The 18,028-nt window shown below is 43.7% G+C and overlaps 5 protein-coding genes across 5 annotated transcripts in view; 3 read left to right on the forward strand and 2 right to left on the reverse strand.

Moving 5' to 3' along the window:
- The window catches only part of LOC119841100 (histone H2A.J), a 168,608-nt gene that overhangs the window by 146,471 nt on the left and 4,109 nt on the right, over nt 1–18,028 (reverse strand). The window lies entirely within an intron of this gene.
- On the forward strand, nt 4,209–4,697 carry LOC119851072 (histone H4). Its single transcript, XM_038390304.2, has one exon. It carries the CDS (start codon nt 4,327–4,329, stop codon nt 4,636–4,638), a length of 312 nt encoding a protein of 103 aa, XP_038246232.1. The 5' UTR covers nt 4,209–4,326; the 3' UTR covers nt 4,639–4,697.
- Nucleotides 6,394–7,114, forward strand: LOC119850988 (histone H3). The gene has a single exon (XM_038390037.2). It carries the CDS (start codon nt 6,434–6,436, stop codon nt 6,842–6,844), a length of 411 nt encoding a protein of 136 aa, XP_038245965.1. The 5' UTR covers nt 6,394–6,433; the 3' UTR covers nt 6,845–7,114.
- Nucleotides 7,458–7,958, reverse strand: LOC119851078 (histone H4). Its single transcript, XM_038390312.2, has one exon. It carries the CDS (start codon nt 7,826–7,828, stop codon nt 7,517–7,519), a length of 312 nt encoding a protein of 103 aa, XP_038246240.1. The 5' UTR covers nt 7,829–7,958; the 3' UTR covers nt 7,458–7,516.
- LOC119841098 (histone H2B 8) lies at nt 16,487–16,962 on the forward strand. Its single transcript, XM_038368144.2, has one exon. The coding sequence runs from the start codon at nt 16,526–16,528 to the stop codon at nt 16,904–16,906; it is 381 nt and encodes a 126-aa protein (XP_038224072.1). The 5' UTR covers nt 16,487–16,525; the 3' UTR covers nt 16,907–16,962.

The following is an 18,028-nucleotide window of genomic DNA, read 5'->3' on the forward strand; positions in this document are numbered from 1 at the left end:
CTGTTGTCATTCCTATCTATTTTATATCCTGGTATTGCCATGTCCCAGTGACTATCCTTTATCCACTAAATTTCAGTGATGCCTATGATATCAATATTTTCATTTAATGCCAGGCACTCTAGTTCATCCATCATATTAAGACTTCTACATTTATCTATTAGCATTTATACATTTTGTCAGTATTCAGTTGCTTGACTTCATGTGTTATATTTAAGTGGAACTCTGTTACATTTCACTGTTCCTCAGTGCCTCCTACCTGTACGTTGCCAACTTCTTTTCTGTCCTCTTTACTAGGATACAGTGTTCCCCCTTTAATAAATTCATCCCTAAGGGACATCGCCACTCAAACTGTGTGCTCCTCTGCACCTGTTGGCGTTCCCCCAGCACTTTTCTTTAACTGTATGTGCCGGCTGTCTGGTTGCCTTTTGGTTAAGGGGGAGTCCCATTCCTCCTGTATAGGCCACTCCTTTCCCATAAGGTTCCCAGTTTCTAATCAGCCTACGTCCCTCATCTCTATGCCATTGCCTCATCCACACATTGAGACCCTGCAGTTCTGCCTTCTTAGTGGCCCTGCATGTGGAACTGGAAGCATTTAAGAGAATGCTACCATGTACATCCTGGACTTTAATCTCTTACCTAGCAGCCAAAATTCCAGGACCTTTCTCCTACATTTCCTTATATCACTGGTACGCACATGTACCACGATCATCAGCTCATCCCCAGCACTACCTATGAGGCTATTTAGATAGCCCATGGCTGCCTCACCAAGCTGAAGGAGGGGTATCTGGCTCCCCTTCCCTCTACTGGTCTCTGAACACAGGAATAACACAGAACTCCCCTCATGCTCCATGCTGTCTCCAGCAGCAGAAGGCTCTAGGTTAATCCTACAGGCCCCCATACTGCTGCTCTTAGAGGGAAGGGGAAGTCAGAGCAGTGCAGTCAATTGTGTGCACAAAGAGAGTCTAGAGTGTCGGAGGTGTGAAGTGGGTGACACAGGGAGGTTCAACTCTGCTCTTTCCAAAATACTACAGTCATTCCCCCACCCCCATTTCTGACCCCCTTCAAAAACTGCTGCTACTGACTGCATGTCAGCCCCTTCATTTGTTCCTGTATCTGCTTCTGAACTCCTCAGCCTGCTTCTATGTAGGGAGGCATGCTGGGGAAGAAGGGCTAAGCTGTGTTGGACATGTGAAAAGTCCTTGAGAGGATGTGTTGACAATGAAGAGATTAATGTGCAGCCAGTGCCGTCTCTGGCTGGGGTAACTATTGCCAAGGAACCAGAAGAAGTGGAGGGAGAGTCTGTAAAATATGAGGATGCTGAGAAATTACGTTTTAATAAAACAAGGAAATTTACTATCCAAAAACATTGTTAATACAGGTCGCCCAGCACTGCCTAGTGCCCCTCCACATTGTGGAAGGTTGGTAAACTTAAACCTCTGAAAGCCGAAGTTAAAAAGTCAAGATACACAACACAATTTTTATTGTGCCCTCTTTGATTGATGTCCCAAAATGTTAATAACAAACATACTAGCACTCTACACTCATAGATGCTTCAGAACACGGTGGGAACAGAGCACAATGAGCACTATATGACAAAGTGCAACAACTTCTGTTCACTAAGGCAAAACTTTGATTTAGTTTAGGCATAGCCACCAGCAGTTACCTACACATGGCTGACACTCAAAGCCTACTCCAAACAGGCCATCCCAAACCTGTAAAATGTTACCACCCCTTCTTTCTTGCCCTAACGATTCCTATGACCATTATTTTCACCTATCCCCCACTAACTCCTGGAGACCACTATTATGTATGCCACCAGACTGCTAACAATCCCCAGGATAAGACCAAACATAAACATGAGCATATTCTCTTATTCATTCCTCGTGTTTACTTTTTAAGGCATTATCATTATTGAACCATTTCCAGTGGCTAATTCAAGCTTTAGGGGTGCATTGGGGGAGCAATATAAACTTTAATTTACCATTTTCTGGTTTTCAGAGGTTTCAGGTTGTCCACTCTCCAAATTCTGGAAAAGCAGAAGGTAACGCTTGGCAACCTTAACTCTACATTACCTAAGTTTTTGGGCATTAAATTAAATTAATTAATTATTATTAATGTACAGTTTTGAGAGAAAAAATATATGTATACATTCAATTTGTCTGGGTAAAGGAATGACTTGAGAAACTGGAAGGGAAAGGGGTTTATAGTCAGTCGTTTAAATTTTTATTTTATTTTCATTTTATGGCTAATTTAATTGTATTTGTTTATTTTAGCAAATCCTGACAGTTGTCAGAAAAGACCTTGTTCTTAAAAATAATTATTCTGTTATCAAAATCAGATTGTAATATTAATAATAATATTGATATTTTATAAATAAGTAATTTAATAACTAAATAAAATAAAAGTTATCCTACTATATATTTAATATATTCAAAAAGACAAACAGGAAACAATACACAAACAAAACAACCATGAAGTCTAGCTACATGCATCTCAGTTTCTCCTGTGCAGTTTAATTTCATACTGTAATCGCTGCAACTCTGAAAGAACAAATTGAAACATCCATGAAAATAGAAACAAAAGATAAGGATGGAAAAACTGCTGCCTTATTTCATGTATAATTACAAGACCAAATGATCAGTAAGTAGTGTCACAGCTTGTTGTGTTTTTCACAGAACCAAAAAAACCCAACAAAACACCTCCCAGATATGAACCAACCAACCAACCAGAAACAAAACTTACTCCAAGCAGTGTCAATAAGGGAGAAAAGCCAGACGCCTTCAAGTTCATTCCTATATTGATTTTACCCGGAAGCTGGAAGTGCTGGGTAGCATACAAAAAAAAATTAGAGAGAGAGAGACTAATACAGCAGTGTGTGTAACTGGGAGGAAAAGGTGCTAATATTATATGACTGCTAAAACATTTAATCATTACCACCTATGATTTGCAGAGATCAACAAAGCTAAAGTAACCCATTATTGTGTAGGTTTCAGAGTAGCAGCCGTGTTAGTCTGTATTCACAAAAAGAAAAGGAGTACTTGTGGCACCTTAGAGACTAAAAAATTTATTAAAGCATAAGCTTTGGTGAGCTACAGCTCACTTCATTGGATGCATTATTGTGTAGAACGTTCACTGTTTTGTCTTGGGGCCTGGGCAACATATATATGGGCTAGCTTTCCAATTAGTTGGACAAATATATATACACACAGTATATTTGTGACAGGTTTCAGAGTAGCAGCCGTGTTAGTCTGTATTCGCAAAAAGAAAAGGAGCACTTGTGGCACCTTAGAGACTAACAAATTTATTAGAGCATAAGCTTTCGTGAGCTACAGCTCACTTCATCGGATGCATTTGGTGGAAAAAACAGAGTATATTTGTGGTTCCCCCTCCCCCGCCCGGACATTCTACTGAGTAATTCAAAATCTAGCCCTTTAACAATCACAAACATGAAATCTTTGTTTCGACTTTATAAATTAAAGCAAGGATAAGGGTCTCTTCCAGCCACCCACACTCCCAACTTTCCCTTAGTGAAATAGGAGAGAAGTCTGGTTTTCTGAGCACCCTTTCTGTAACCATTCGAATCAGCAGTCCCACCGCGGCACCGACATCATTCACATTATGTGAGGAGACCGAAAACAGAACGAACGTAGCTGCCCAGCCTGGTCCCTTATGATTAGATCTGAATGTAGCAGGATTTTAAGCCCTCCTTTGTTCAAGTTTTGGAAAATGGCGACGAATGTCGGAGAGGCTTAGAGAGAGGGGGAGAAAGAAATCTGTCAGTGAACCCGATTGGTCATATTTTGCCGCAGATTCCTACTTGAAACCGGGAAGGAGGGGAGGCTTTACAAAGCCACATAATAGCAGCCACCCCCACCCCACGGGAAGCCGCGTTATCGAAAGATTTATCAAAAGGGAAAATATTTAAAAGACCAGCAGAAAAGATATTGAAAAGAGATTCCTAATTTGACCAGCAGCAAGCTCAGAGAGACCCAGCAGTGTCAGGAAACGTGGGCTTCCAGGGCAGTTATAATGATTAGCGCTAGCCTGAGTCTCCTGATCCTAAAGCTGTTATTTTTTTTAGCCTGCTTGCTAAACGAAACCAGTGCAAAAAAAAAAAAAAAAAAAAAAAAGCTGGAATATTTTGCCTGCCTAGCGCTGTCCCGTCCCAACCACCGCATGCACGGACAGCGAAGAGCGAGGGAGGAGGAAAGGTGCAAATAGCCCGCCCTTTTCCCTCTGCAGTTCTCAATCAGGTCGTACTCCAGGCAATATAGAGAGACGGTCAGGCGTTCTCGGTACACAGCTTTGTCTGTAAATTTAGCGAACATGTCTGGTCGTGGCAAGGGAGGTAAGGGTCTCGGAAAAGGAGGCGCTAAGCGTCATCGCAAGGTATTGAGGGACAATATCCAGGGCATTACCAAACCAGCAATTCGCCGTTTGGCTCGTCGTGGGGGCGTAAAGCGCATTTCGGGTCTCATTTACGAGGAGACCCGGGGAGTGCTGAAGGTATTTTTGGAGAACGTGATCCGAGATGCTGTTACTTACACCGAGCACGCGAAGCGGAAGACTGTGACTGCCATGGACGTTGTTTATGCGCTGAAGCGGCAGGGTCGTACTCTGTACGGATTTGGAGGCTAAACCTGTGCCTGTACTTGTCAGAAAACGCTTATAACCCAAAGGCTCTTTTCAGAGCCACCCACACTTTCATGAAAAGAGCTGCTGTTCTTGGAGAACTCTAAACAAGCGGTATTTATGCTCTTGGTTATATATTCCTTAAACCAACAACTAGTTATCCAAAGTGGAGTGAAATTTCTAAAACGATTGCACTATTTTGCTCTAAATAAAATGTAAGCTAGTCCTTTACTTTTCACCTGGGGAAGTACTTGCAGCACACCCCACCATCGCGAAGAGTCCATGAAAGCCGTACACACGGCTCAAAATGCATGCGAGCGTACCTACATACAAAAGAGGAACGATGAAAGGACGATGTTGTATGTTAGCCTGCGGGAGGTATAAAGAGGAACTACCCCGACCTACGAACTATAGGGGAAAAAGGAGGGCTTCCCATAATAAAGGAGAGTATAACACTTTAAGTGTTCCTGAATTAAGCTTAAACAAAACAAAAACAAAACAGCCCATGAATATCCTAGGCCAACAGCGAACTGTTTATCCTTCCACAAGGATAACATATTATGTGTACACTTTTCCAAGCCACTTAAATATTAAAGCAGAGATACAGCTCTTTTCCGTGTAAACGTGGTGGCTCTTAAAAGAGCCTTTGGGTTTTAAAGTGGTTGCAAAAGAGGAGCTTTACGCTCTTTCCCCACGGATGCGCCGGGCCAACTGGATATCTTTAGGCATGATCGTGACTCTCTTAGCATGAATAGCACACAGGTTGGTATCCTCGAAGAGACCAACCAGATACGCCTCACTAGCCTCCTGCAGGGCCATAACAGCCGAGCTCTGGAAGCGCAAGTCGGTCTTGAAATCCTGGGCGATTTCACGCACCAGGCGCTGGAAGGGCAGCTTGCGGATGAGCAGCTCAGTAGATTTCTGATAACGGCGGATCTCTCGCAGGGCCACAGTACCGGGGCGATAACGATGGGGCTTTTTCACTCCCCCAGTGGCAGGCGCGCTCTTCCGAGCAGCCTTAGTAGCCAACTGTTTACGAGGGGCTTTGCCACCGGTAGATTTACGGGCAGTCTGCTTGGTCCTAGCCATTCTGCACAATAACTTCTCTTAACTCTGAAAACAAGAGACAAAATGAATCGAGCTGAGCGCGCTGACCGCTCTTTATAGACAAACTCTGTCTCATGATTGGATGAGAAGGAGACGACAACTCTCATTGGACTATTCAAAATAAATTTGAAAAGCCCGCGTTATTCACAGGAAGCTCCGAGTAAGGCACGCCAGTAATACCCCCGGAAGTGTGGATGGGGTGGCTTCACAGAGGTATTTAAGTGACCGATCGATTGAATTATAATTCATGGATCTCATAAACGCATGGCCACTTTTTTTCGGATCGCCTCCTCATTAAACATTTGGAAGGAGAGAGGAGTAACATTATTTTAAATGTTAAAGACTGATTTCAAGGGTGATGATTTCGTTATTTTGCAAATGGAAAGAAACCGCATGAACCAGTGTTGGAAAACAGAGCGGGCTGGCGGGGAGAAGATTCAGTGAGCCAGAAAGTAGGGCAGCAGGGAGGCAATTCCGTGAGGTGTCCCCCACACAGCACTCCCAGGAGTGCTGGACTCGGAGCTTCCTGTGAATAACGCGGGCTTTTCAAATTTATTTTGAATAGTCCAATGAGAGTTGTCGTCTCCTTCTCATCCAATCATGAGACAGAGTTTGTCTATAAAGAGCGGTCAGCGCGCTCAGCTCGATTCATTTTGTCTCTTGTTTTCAGAGTTAAGAGAAGTTATTGTGCAGAATGGCTAGGACCAAGCAGACTGCCCGTAAATCTACCGGTGGCAAAGCCCCTCGTAAACAGTTGGCTACTAAGGCTGCTCGGAAGAGCGCGCCTGCCACTGGGGGAGTGAAAAAGCCCCATCGTTATCGCCCCGGTACTGTGGCCCTGCGAGAGATCCGCCGTTATCAGAAATCTACTGAGCTGCTCATCCGCAAGCTGCCCTTCCAGCGCCTGGTGCGTGAAATCGCCCAGGATTTCAAGACCGACTTGCGCTTCCAGAGCTCGGCTGTTATGGCCCTGCAGGAGGCTAGTGAGGCGTATCTGGTTGGTCTCTTCGAGGATACCAACCTGTGTGCTATTCATGCTAAGAGAGTCACGATCATGCCTAAAGATATCCAGTTGGCCCGGCGCATCCGTGGGGAAAGAGCGTAAAGCTCCTCTTTTGCAACCACTTTAAAACCCAAAGGCTCTTTTAAGAGCCACCACGTTTACACGGAAAAGAGCTGTATCTCTGCTTTAATATTTTAAGTGGCTTGGAAAAGTGTACACATAATATGTTATCCTTGTGGAAGGATAAACAGTTCGCTGTTGGCCTAGGATATTCATGGGCTGTTTTGTTTTTGTTTTGTTTAAGCTTAATTCAGGAACACTTAAAGTGTTATACTCTCCTTTATTATGGGAAGCCCTCCTTTTTCCCCTATAGTTCGTAGGTCGGGGTAGTTCCTCTTTATACCTCCCGCAGGCTAACATACAACATCGTCCTTTCATCGTTCCTCTTTTGTATGTAGGTACGCTCGCATGCATTTTGAGCCGTGTGTACGGCTTTCATGGACTCTTCGCGATGGTGGGGTGTGCTGCAAGTACTTCCCCAGGTGAAAAGTAAAGGACTAGCTTACATTTTTTTAGAGCAAAATAGTGCAATCGTTTTAGAAATTTCACTCCACTTTGGATAACTAGTTGTTGGTTTAAGGAATATATAACCAAGAGCATAAATACCGCTTGTTTAGAGTTCTCCAAGAACAGCAGCTCTTTTCATGAAAGTGTGGGTGGCTCTGAAAAGAGCCTTTGGGTTATAAGCGTTTTCTGACAAGTACAGGCACAGGTTTAGCCTCCAAATCCGTACAGAGTACGACCCTGCCGCTTCAGCGCATAAACAACGTCCATGGCAGTCACAGTCTTCCGCTTCGCGTGCTCGGTGTAAGTAACAGCATCTCGGATCACGTTCTCCAAAAATACCTTCAGCACTCCCCGGGTCTCCTCGTAAATGAGACCCGAAATGCGCTTTACGCCCCCACGACGAGCCAAACGGCGAATTGCTGGTTTGGTAATGCCCTGGATATTGTCCCTCAATACCTTGCGATGACGCTTAGCGCCTCCTTTTCCGAGACCCTTACCTCCCTTGCCACGACCAGACATGTTCGCTAAATTTACAGACAAAGCTGTGTACCGAGAACGCCTGACCGTCTCTCTATATTGCCTGGAGTACGACCTGATTGAGAACTGCAGAGGGAAAAGGGCGGGCTATTTGCACCTTTCCTCCTCCCTCGCTCTTCGCTGTCCGTGCATGCGGTGGTTGGGACGGGACAGCGCTAGGCAGGCAAAATATTCCAGCTTTTTTTTTTTTTTTTTTTTTTGCACTGGTTTCGTTTAGCAAGCAGGCTAAAAAAAAATAACAGCTTTAGGATCAGGAGACTCAGGCTAGCGCTAATCATTATAACTGCCCTGGAAGCCCACGTTTCCTGACACTGCTGGGTCTCTCTGAGCTTGCTGCTGGTCAAATTAGGAATCTCTTTTCAATATCTTTTCTGCTGGTCTTTTAAATATTTCCCTTTTGATAAATCTTTCGATAACGCGGCTTCCCGTGGGGTGGGGGTGGCTGCTATTATGTGGCTTTGTAAAGCCTCCCCTCCTTCCCGGTTTCAAGTAGGAATCTGCGGCAAAATATGACCAATCGGGTTCACTGACAGATTTCTTTCTCCCCCTCTCTAAGCCTCTCCGACATTCGTCGCCATTTTCCAAAACTTGAACAAAGGAGGGCTTAAAATCCTGCTACATTCAGATCTAATCATAAGGGACCAGGCTGGGCAGCTACGTTCGTTCTGTTTTCGGTCTCCTCACATAATGTGAATGATGTCGGTGCCGCGGTGGGACTGCTGATTCGAATGGTTACAGAAAGGGTGCTCAGAAAACCAGACTCCTCTCCTGAGTTCAGGGGACTGGACTAGATGGCCTCTTGAGGACCTTTCCAGTCCTATGATTCTATGAAAGCTAATTAATCTGTTTTACACAGGGAGTTGTGGGAGTGTGGGGGAAATATCGATAGCCTTTCTTTCATAAAGTGGGCACAAGGGGGGGGGGTTGTCTGTGATTTTGTAAGGGCTAGGTTTTTATTTACTTGTACCAAGGTAGTGGGAAAAATACCCATATCTACCGAAAATTATGCAATCTATGTATATTTGCCCAGGTACACATACATGGTAATTAATGAACTACATAGTAACAGGTTGTCTTTGGTTTGCTGATCTCTGCAAATCACGAGTGATAAAGGTTTTCTCAAAATCAGTCATGAAATACAGCATTGTTTTACTTTTCTTTTTCCTTTGTTTCCATCTTAGGGAGGTGGTGGTTTTGTTGGTTGGTTGGTTTTGGTTCCCCAATTAATTCATTTGGTGCGCTCCCCACATAGAAAAAAACAAGGAAGTGTATGAGTTTTAACCAGGCAGCAACTTTATTATTCAAATTACATCCAAGGTCCTCATGGGGAAACAGATCACCACAGTCACTCCCACTCCACTGATCCTTTGCCAGTTCTTGGGCCCTCCACTGCTCAGGAAGCCAATCACACTAGAAAGGTCTCTGGGGACTTCCACTCACCCAATAGCATCCCTCTCTCTTTCAGTTGTTGAGATGAGAAGGGACCTCAAACCCCAGCTAGCACCAGATCAAGTGTATTGGCAGCGTGGTTTCTATAGGATAATGCCTGACTCCTTCCCCTCCCTGTATAGGTTGCTGTGCCCCATGCTAGGAAGAGGAATCTCTCACTTCCACAGGGTAAGACATGAGATAGACTAAGCCCTGGTGTCCTGCCCTTAAATCTTTCCAAGAGGAGTTAAGTATATTCCAGTTCCTGTCAGAGAGGTCAGACAAGCCTCTGTTCATATAACAGTGTGCACATCACAAGTATGGACCATTTAGGGCAAGTAGGATTTCATCCCAGGGGTAGTTCTGCTCAGCTCAGCATGAGGTCTGCACTCCCAATACCCACTTGACGGCACACAAGGAGTGATACGGAAGAAATTCCAAACTTGAGCCATTTTCCCCATTCAGGAATCTTGTAAAGAGTGTTCAATTCATGCAGTAAGTGACTGATGCTCTCACATTGGAACCAGGCTGTGGGTACATGAAACACCCATCTCCCTGGAAGAATTGTGCACTGGCCCTGACCAATGTGCTAGAACAGGACTGGTATGCAAGGACAGAGATGGACCCATTTAATACCTTTTAAGCATAATCTAATAATCCAGACAGCAGGGAAGGAGGGAGGAGGGGTTAAACTACCACCTTCACTAATGCCTTGCCATGAGGACTCAGTTAGGCAACAGGCTCAGAGGATTCTACTTTAGATTCTCCCATTTAACAGACAAGACTACAGGCCTGCAAAGCTGTGCCTTATCATGCTTTGAAGACATGGCTTAGAATCTCATGACCATGGAGGGACAGAGGACATTGGGGCTACCATGTTTATCCATATTTCCAGCATGACAGAGATATTAACATAGAGGTGGCTCCTTACTGAAAAGCAAAGTTGCTTTATCTCTGTAAGCAAAGAGAAGTCTCTCTTGAGACATTACATCAGACAATGTAAACTAAAAAACAGAGTTCTGCACAGCTTCACATACAAGCCCCTTCCCACATCTGATACCAGTGTCTGCTTAGTGTACAGTTCTCACAGGGTTTTTCAAGCACCTTTCATTAGATGATCTATTCATACCCTCATTGTCTTGGTTTCCCTTGGGAAGCATGGGGTTCAGCCAGGTGTGGGAATAGTAACAGATTATTGTGTTCCCCTAGCTTGCATTGTACCTTAGAATGTAAAAGGCTGTGCTCTCATGGATAAAGACTCCTGCCCCTGTGCTCCAGTTAGGGGTTTGCCCTAATATAGCTATAAGCGTGCAAACCCCAAACTAAAGTTATAAGCTGAAGCAGGGCTTCTATCCATTAAACTGCTGTAGGAAAGGACCCTGGTTGAATATTATATGTGGAGGGGAATGGGCCGCTCCTCAATAGATTTCTCATTATATCAGACCACATGTCAGAGGGGTAAAGTCGCCAGCAGCATCAACACCGTACATACCACCTATTGCCAGTGGTTGAAGGTTTCCATTTTCACTTCCACAAATGCCAGTTGCTATGCTGTGCATAGGTTCAGGCTGCAAGAATGGCTAGTGTCCCAGAGGAGATGAGGGAGAGATCGCAACCATAGGGGAATGCTCAAATAGAAAGGGACTCCAACTGTACCAGAAGCAAGAACCTAGCCAAGGGGTGTCAGCCCTAGCTCCAGATCAGGGTGATCAGTCCAGCCACCACACTGCCCTACCTGAGCAATGATGGTCCTAGGGCAAGAACCAACTAGATTGGCACAGCAAGGCAGAGTCACAAGGTAAAACCCACCTCACTGGTGGGGGTGGGGGCAGCAAACTGGGTCCACTCCCAGGGTACTGTTTGGCTGCTGATCACCACAAATCACAAGTGATATTGATTTTCTTAAAAAGAAAAGGAGTACTTGTGGCACCTTAGAGACTAACAAATTTATTTGAGCATAAGCTTTCGTGAGCTACAGCTCACTTCATCAGATGCATTTGGTGGCTTGAAATCAGTCATGAAATATACAGCACTTTTACTTTCCCTTATCTCTGCGTTTTGTTTTGTTTTTTCTTGTTGTTGATTGGTTCTTTTCAAGATGCAACAATGTAACCTAGAAAAGTAATTTAAAAACAAAAGTGGAGTAGAAAGAGTTGGGGAGGGGATTTATTGCCTTATTATGATATAGTATTTGTTATATAAAGAGAACCCAGGAAAGCTTGTTTGTATCTTGCTTGCTTGCTTGGTTTTGTTATTGATTGTTGTTTTTGTTTGTTAAATCCCACTTTCACCTTTGAAAACAGTATTTTATTTAAAAATATTTAATATTTACAGATGATCAAAATAGTGATGGATTATTTATATAATTCCTGAGAGTTTACAGTACAGAGATAGAAGTAAATATAACCAGAGGTGGAGAAAGGTGTCACAGATTTTTTTTTCAATTAAAAGATATTTGTCATATAATTTGTTAGTATCACATTTTCTTTGTGAATTTTCTAATTTTTAATCTTTTTGTCCCTGTTTTCCTTGCATCAGCAGAAAACTTTCACAGAAGCTTTCTCAGCATCCCTTAATTTAAGGGGCAGAAGTTATGTTTCTCAGCATTTCTTACAATTTTGGGTGTTATCACCAAATAATGCCTTCCTCAGACACATTTATTATATATTTTTAAATTCTCTTTCAAAGCAAGGCACTAAACAAAAAGCTTTATGAAGTAAATGGTATTATTTATATGAAAATTAAACACGTTTTCGGGATGAAGTTATAAAAAATCCTAATAGACTTTGTAAATTATATAAATTAAAAAAAGAAAGGTGATGGAAACAGTAACCTCAGTTTGTAAATAGATTTTTCACTCCGTATTGGTTTAATAACATCACTTAAGGATTTTAGGGTGGGATTTTCCTCAAAAGCACTGAGATGTGGCCTAACTACTTCAACTGCAGTAACTGGTAAAAAAAAAAAAAAAAATCCCATTCTATTGAATTCAGTTGGAACTGAGCTAGTCCAGAGGTGACTGCTTTTGACAAACCTTGCTTCCCTTAAATGACTGCATCATGAACATGAATTACTAATGATCTAGGCAATGAGCATTTACTGTGGTTAAGGACAAAATCAGTTTTCTGGAAAAATAGGGTGGAATAAAGAAAAATATGCATAGTCCAATAATAATGTTAGATCACTTCAGTTTCTGTTTGACAAATGTAAACAACTGAACCAAACAGCAGTGGCTTTTATTTAAATACAATTTACAATGTAGAGAAAATAGCTAAAATAGACTAACCTATTGCTACAGTGCTTGACTGAAAATTGGAATGACTCTAACCTTTGGATTTGAAAGTGTAGGATAACAACACCCAACCTATGGTTTAGAATGACTCATTAAAGAATATATATTTGTATAAAATCAACTCTCCACAATTCCATAATAAAAATATAGATGTCTACTTTGAAGATACTTTGATTGTATTGGTTTCAGAGTAGCAGCCGTGTTAGTCTGTATTCCGATGAAGTGAGCTGTAGCTCACGAAAGCTTATGCTCTAATAAATTTGTTAGTCTCTAAGGTGCCACAAGTACTCCTTTTCTTTTTGATTGTATTAAATCATTACATTTTCTTATTCATAATAATACTATTATTCAATGTTGAATGTACACATTATTTTTATTACCACAGCTACCCTGGATAGATTTCAATAAACAAATTTACATTTTGATTAGTAATATCTAGAGGTCTTGAATCTAACTTTGTTTTACATGATGCACACAGTCCACGTAAAACAAAAGAAAATACCAAGTGTGTGCTACCTAAGTTGGTATCCTGAAAGAACATGGGATGTATTTAATTTTAATCACAAGAAGTCAATAGGAAAGCACAGCATTAAGCATTTTGTCTTTGCAGGATGAGAGGTGAAATTCTGGCCTCATTGAAGTCAAGGCCAAAAGCTCATTGACTTCAATAAAGCCAGATATTCCCTGGCTCATTGGTCCTGCAATGAGTTACACACAGGCAGACCCCTGTGGTCCTAATTATAGTATCATTTTGTCATTTTAACCTTCACCTATTGTTCTTATGAAGGATTTCCATTTTATTGCATCTCAAATATTTCCACATCAAATTTGTTGTTTATAATTTTTTTCACCCAACTGCAACCACTTTATATTCATCATTCATTCTGAAAAACTATTTTTATAGTTTTGTTTTTTCTTAATGATCATCAACAATAATGAATACTCCACAGACCAAATTATTTCTTTAATTGCTCTTGTGTTATCTCATCTCCAAATTCTGATCACAGTTACAATTGTGTGATTTCATTAGCCTACAAAGTCTTCATGTGCAGCTAAAACTGAAGCCACAGATTTGGCCTGTAAAAACATAAAATTATGAGTGACAACAAACAAGGAAAGAATCAAGGTGAATTTTGGATCCCACTGGCAATTATTAAGGAAACACAATTTTAAAAAGTAACCTGCAGACTGGATTAATTTAACCTCAGGATTATTGATAAACAAATATGGAACTTTATAATGACTTTTCACAAATGCACTATTTAGAGTACATTTGTATAATTTGTACCTTTGATAAAGATCATAATTTTTTTTTAGTTTAATTACTAATTTTGGAGTAGACTCCAATGATCCTTGGGGATTGAGAGTAGCGTCTACAGTGATTTGTGTTCCCCTATACTTCAACCTCCACGGCGAGAGGGTGAGTATCCTGGTTTACGTGGATGACCTGGTCCTGACCGCAGACGACCCAGAGAACCTCCAACGTATGCTAGATGCCACCAGTTGAGCTGCCGATTGGATGGGGCTCCGCTTCAATGCAAAGAAGTGCGCATCTCTCCACATCGACAGCAGCAAAAGGGACTCGGTGCAGGCGACAGGGTTCCAGATCCAGGGCGAGCCCATCATCCCCCTGGCAGAGGGGCAGGCGTACCGGCACCTCGGCACGCCGACGGGTTTCCGTGTCCGACAGACACCCGAGGACACCATCCAGGAGATCTTACAGGATGCTGACAAGATCGACGCCTCCCTGCTAGCACCATGGCAGAAGATAAACACCCTGAACAAACTTCCTGATCCCCCGCATTTCTTTCGTCCTAAGGGGATCTGCCGTGACAAAAGTACCCCTCAACAAGGCAGACAAGATCATCCGGCAGCTGGTGAAGAAGTGGCTGTTCCTTCCCCAGAGAGCCAGCAACCAGCTGGTCTATATCGCCCACAGCCATGGCGGTGCCAATGTCCCCCGCATGGGTGACCTGTGTGACATCGCAGTGATCGCCCACACCTTCCGCCTGTTGACGTGTCCCGATGCCATGGTAAGGAACATCGCAGCAAACGCCCTCCAGGACACAACAAAGAAGCGGATCGGTAGAGCCCCCTCCAACCAAGACACCGCCAGATTCCTGAGCGGTTCTCTGGATGGCGAATTTGGACGGGATGCTGGCGACATCGCTTCGCTGTGGTCCCGCGCTCACAATGCCATGCGTCGCCTGGGGAAGTGCATCTGCTGCCGCTGGGAGTGGTGCGAGGAGCGCCAGGAGCTGGGAGTCCTGGTGCCCCAGATCAGGTCTGACGACAACACCATCGTAACCCCGAGCCGAGCACCAGGGGCATGCTGGAGAAGTCGGCCATCCACTCCTTGTACATGGAAACCCTGAAAGCGTAAACCAGACCAGGGTAAAGTCTTCGAACTTACCAGCAAGTGAGACGCCAGCAGCCACTTCCTCGCCGGGGGCAGCTTCACCCATTTCGCCGACTGGCGGTTCATCCACCGCGCCCGGCTCAACTGCATCCCGCTCAACGGAGCCGTTCGCCACGGGAACCAAGACAAGCGTTGCAGGAAGTGCGGCTACTCCGACGAGACCCTGCCCCATGTCCTGTGCAGCTGCAAGCCCCACTCCAGAGCCTGGCAGCTGCGCCACAACGCCATCCAGAATCGCCTGGTGAAAGCCATCGCACCGTGCCTGGGGGAGGTCACCGTGAATTCCACCATCCCCGGGACGGACAGCAAGTTGCGACCTGACGTGGTAGTCACCGACGAGGACCAGAAAAAGATCATCCTCATCGACATCACGGTCTCCTTTGAGAACAGGACCCCAGCCTTCCATGAATCCCGAGCTCGTAAACTGGAAAAATATGCCCCCCTGGCCGACACCCTGACAGCGAAGGGCTACGAGGTGCAGATGGATGCCCTGAAGTGAGCTGTAGCTCACGAAAGCTTATGCTCTAATAAATTTGTTAGTCTCTAAGGTGCCACGGGTACTCCTTTTCTTTTTGCGAATACAGACTAACACGGCTGCTACTCTGAGCCCTGATTATTGGAGCCCTAGGCGCTTGGGACCCCTGCAACGAGCATGTGCTGCGGACCTGCGGGATCGGTCGACGGTATGCATGGCTCATGCGGTGCCTCATGGTCTCAAACACAATCCGATAGTCCAGGGACATCTAGATTGAACACATCACTAGCCACCGACAGTACCAGGAGGTGTAAGCCGTTACAACATTGTGCATCAACCATGGGAAAGGGACTGAGAGACTCTTTTTTTTTGTTCCATTGGACCATATGAACTGGAACCATAAACTCACTGAACATTAAATCCCACCAAATGAGGGTAGATCCATCCTCATCATCGTACCCGCTCATTATACTCCACACCTGAACATAGCCATTATATGGACAACATACCCCCATATCTCAATGTCTGTACTTTGACCCATTAAACTTTTACCCCCAAATGGGGAGATTGCAGATTATGTATTCCTTACACCACCGGCTCCTAAACTGAATTTCGCACCCCTTGATAATCTGTACCTTATTCCCTGATAACCAGAAACTTCTATGCCTAAACTCTGTACCGTTTTCTTTTTACTTCAACATTATCTTAATAAAATTATTAAACAGCTATAAGCCATTACCGACTTCGGCTCTAGCTTTACAGTTTTAAAAGCTTTAGTACGACTGCACCTAGAGCGAAACATTTGCAAGTACTGCTCCAACTATTGGTTGGTAAGTTGCTTTTTGATTGGCTGAAAAAAATAACAACCAATGGTGACATGGCATCTGAAGCTGACCAATTATGAAGTCGTATGTGCCGGTGCTGACACCATTTGTTAGTTGTATCAAATAGGAAATCAGACTGTAAAAGCTACTCGTTTGCATACGCTCCCTATAAATACCAGGGTAGCTGTACCATCCGCATGCTATTGTTCCTGAGCTATACAGCAAACGATAAACTGCTACTATGCCAGAGCCGGCAAAATCTGCTCCCGCTCCCAAGAAGGGCTCTAAAAAAGCCGTGACCAAGACTCAGAAGAAAGGCGATAAGAAGCGCAGAAAGACTAGGAAGGAGAGTTATTCCATCTACGTGTACAAAGTGCTGAAACAAGTTCACCCAGACACCGGCATTTCCTCTAAGGCCATGGGGATCATGAACTCGTTTGTAAATGACATCTTCGAGCGCATTGCGGGGGAAGCGTCTCGCCTGGCTCATTACAACAAGCGCTCGACCATCACTTCCCGGGAGATCCAGACCGCCGTGCGCCTGCTTCTGCCGGGGGAGCTGGCCAAACACGCGGTGTCTGAGGGCACTAAGGCTGTCACAAAGTACACTAGTTCTAAGTAAACTTTCAAATCTTTTTTTCAGCTGTAACCCAAAGGCTCTTTTAAGAGCCACCCACTCTCTCCACTGAGGAGCTGTATTGCTATTGTATCATACGCAGAACAAATAGTATATAGAAAAAGTAGGCTTTCATGTTCAGACAAACACTAACTAGACCTCTTACTACAATCTAAAGCTTTATTTCAGTTACTAACTTTCTTGGTGGTTAAATAGGATGGTTAAATGTGTACTGCTTTAAAGCATACTACAACTTCCCTTCCAAAAGGTACCCCATACCTCACCAGGGAGCACGAAGGCAACCTTCTAGCACTACAGGTTTGTGTTTTCATCTTAGTCTCCAAGGTATATCGTAGTGGAAATGCTGTAGAGCAGGCAAGTGTGGATAAAAATAAGGTCTTTGAAGTCTAAACTGACTTGATTTATTCCTTCACTTTCCTCCAGTTCCTGCTTTGAGGAACTGTCCAGAGCCTTTTACTGAATATTTAGAGTGGGAACTGAGTAGTTTTTTTAGAACAGTTCAGGAGAGTTTAATCCCTATAACTTTGATTAGAGCTCCTTGAGCATTAGGAAAATTGGGGAGGGGGGCTGTTGTCACGACTACTGAAAAGCATATCTTTGCAAGGTACACGGAACATTTGTAAAACCTGACTGAGGAGAGGTGTCCAGGGTATCACAGTGAAAACCGGTTGGTGAGAGCACAGCTGTGCAGTAAATGTGTAGTGATCCTGCATTGCAGGTATGTGTATAGGGATTTCATCGCCTGTGTGGTGAATGTGACCTTCGAATGAGTCAGTTGTGCAGTGATTCCTAATTTCTGTGTGGTTTTTAAAACCTTGGCACTAAGGTTCTTCACCCTACATGTTCTCTTTATAAATGCTTTAAATTAGTAAATGGCAGCATGGTTCACTACATCATTATCGGTTAGCCAACTGAAAAAAGGTTTTGATTTAATATTAACTAGGCCGCCAGAGCATGGAGCGGGATAAGGCATATTTAACACTGGGGGAGGGAGATTGGTAGCGAGAGGGAATAAAAGATAAAATGGCTAAACACGCTGTGTATTAGTAAACTACGAAAAAAGAAAAGGAGGACTTGTGGCACCTTAGTGACTAACACGGCTGCTAC

This window comes from Dermochelys coriacea, chromosome 1 (assembly GCF_009764565.3).
Source record: "Dermochelys coriacea isolate rDerCor1 chromosome 1, rDerCor1.pri.v4, whole genome shotgun sequence".
In the NCBI taxonomy this organism is placed as follows: Eukaryota; Metazoa; Chordata; order Testudines; family Dermochelyidae; genus Dermochelys; species Dermochelys coriacea.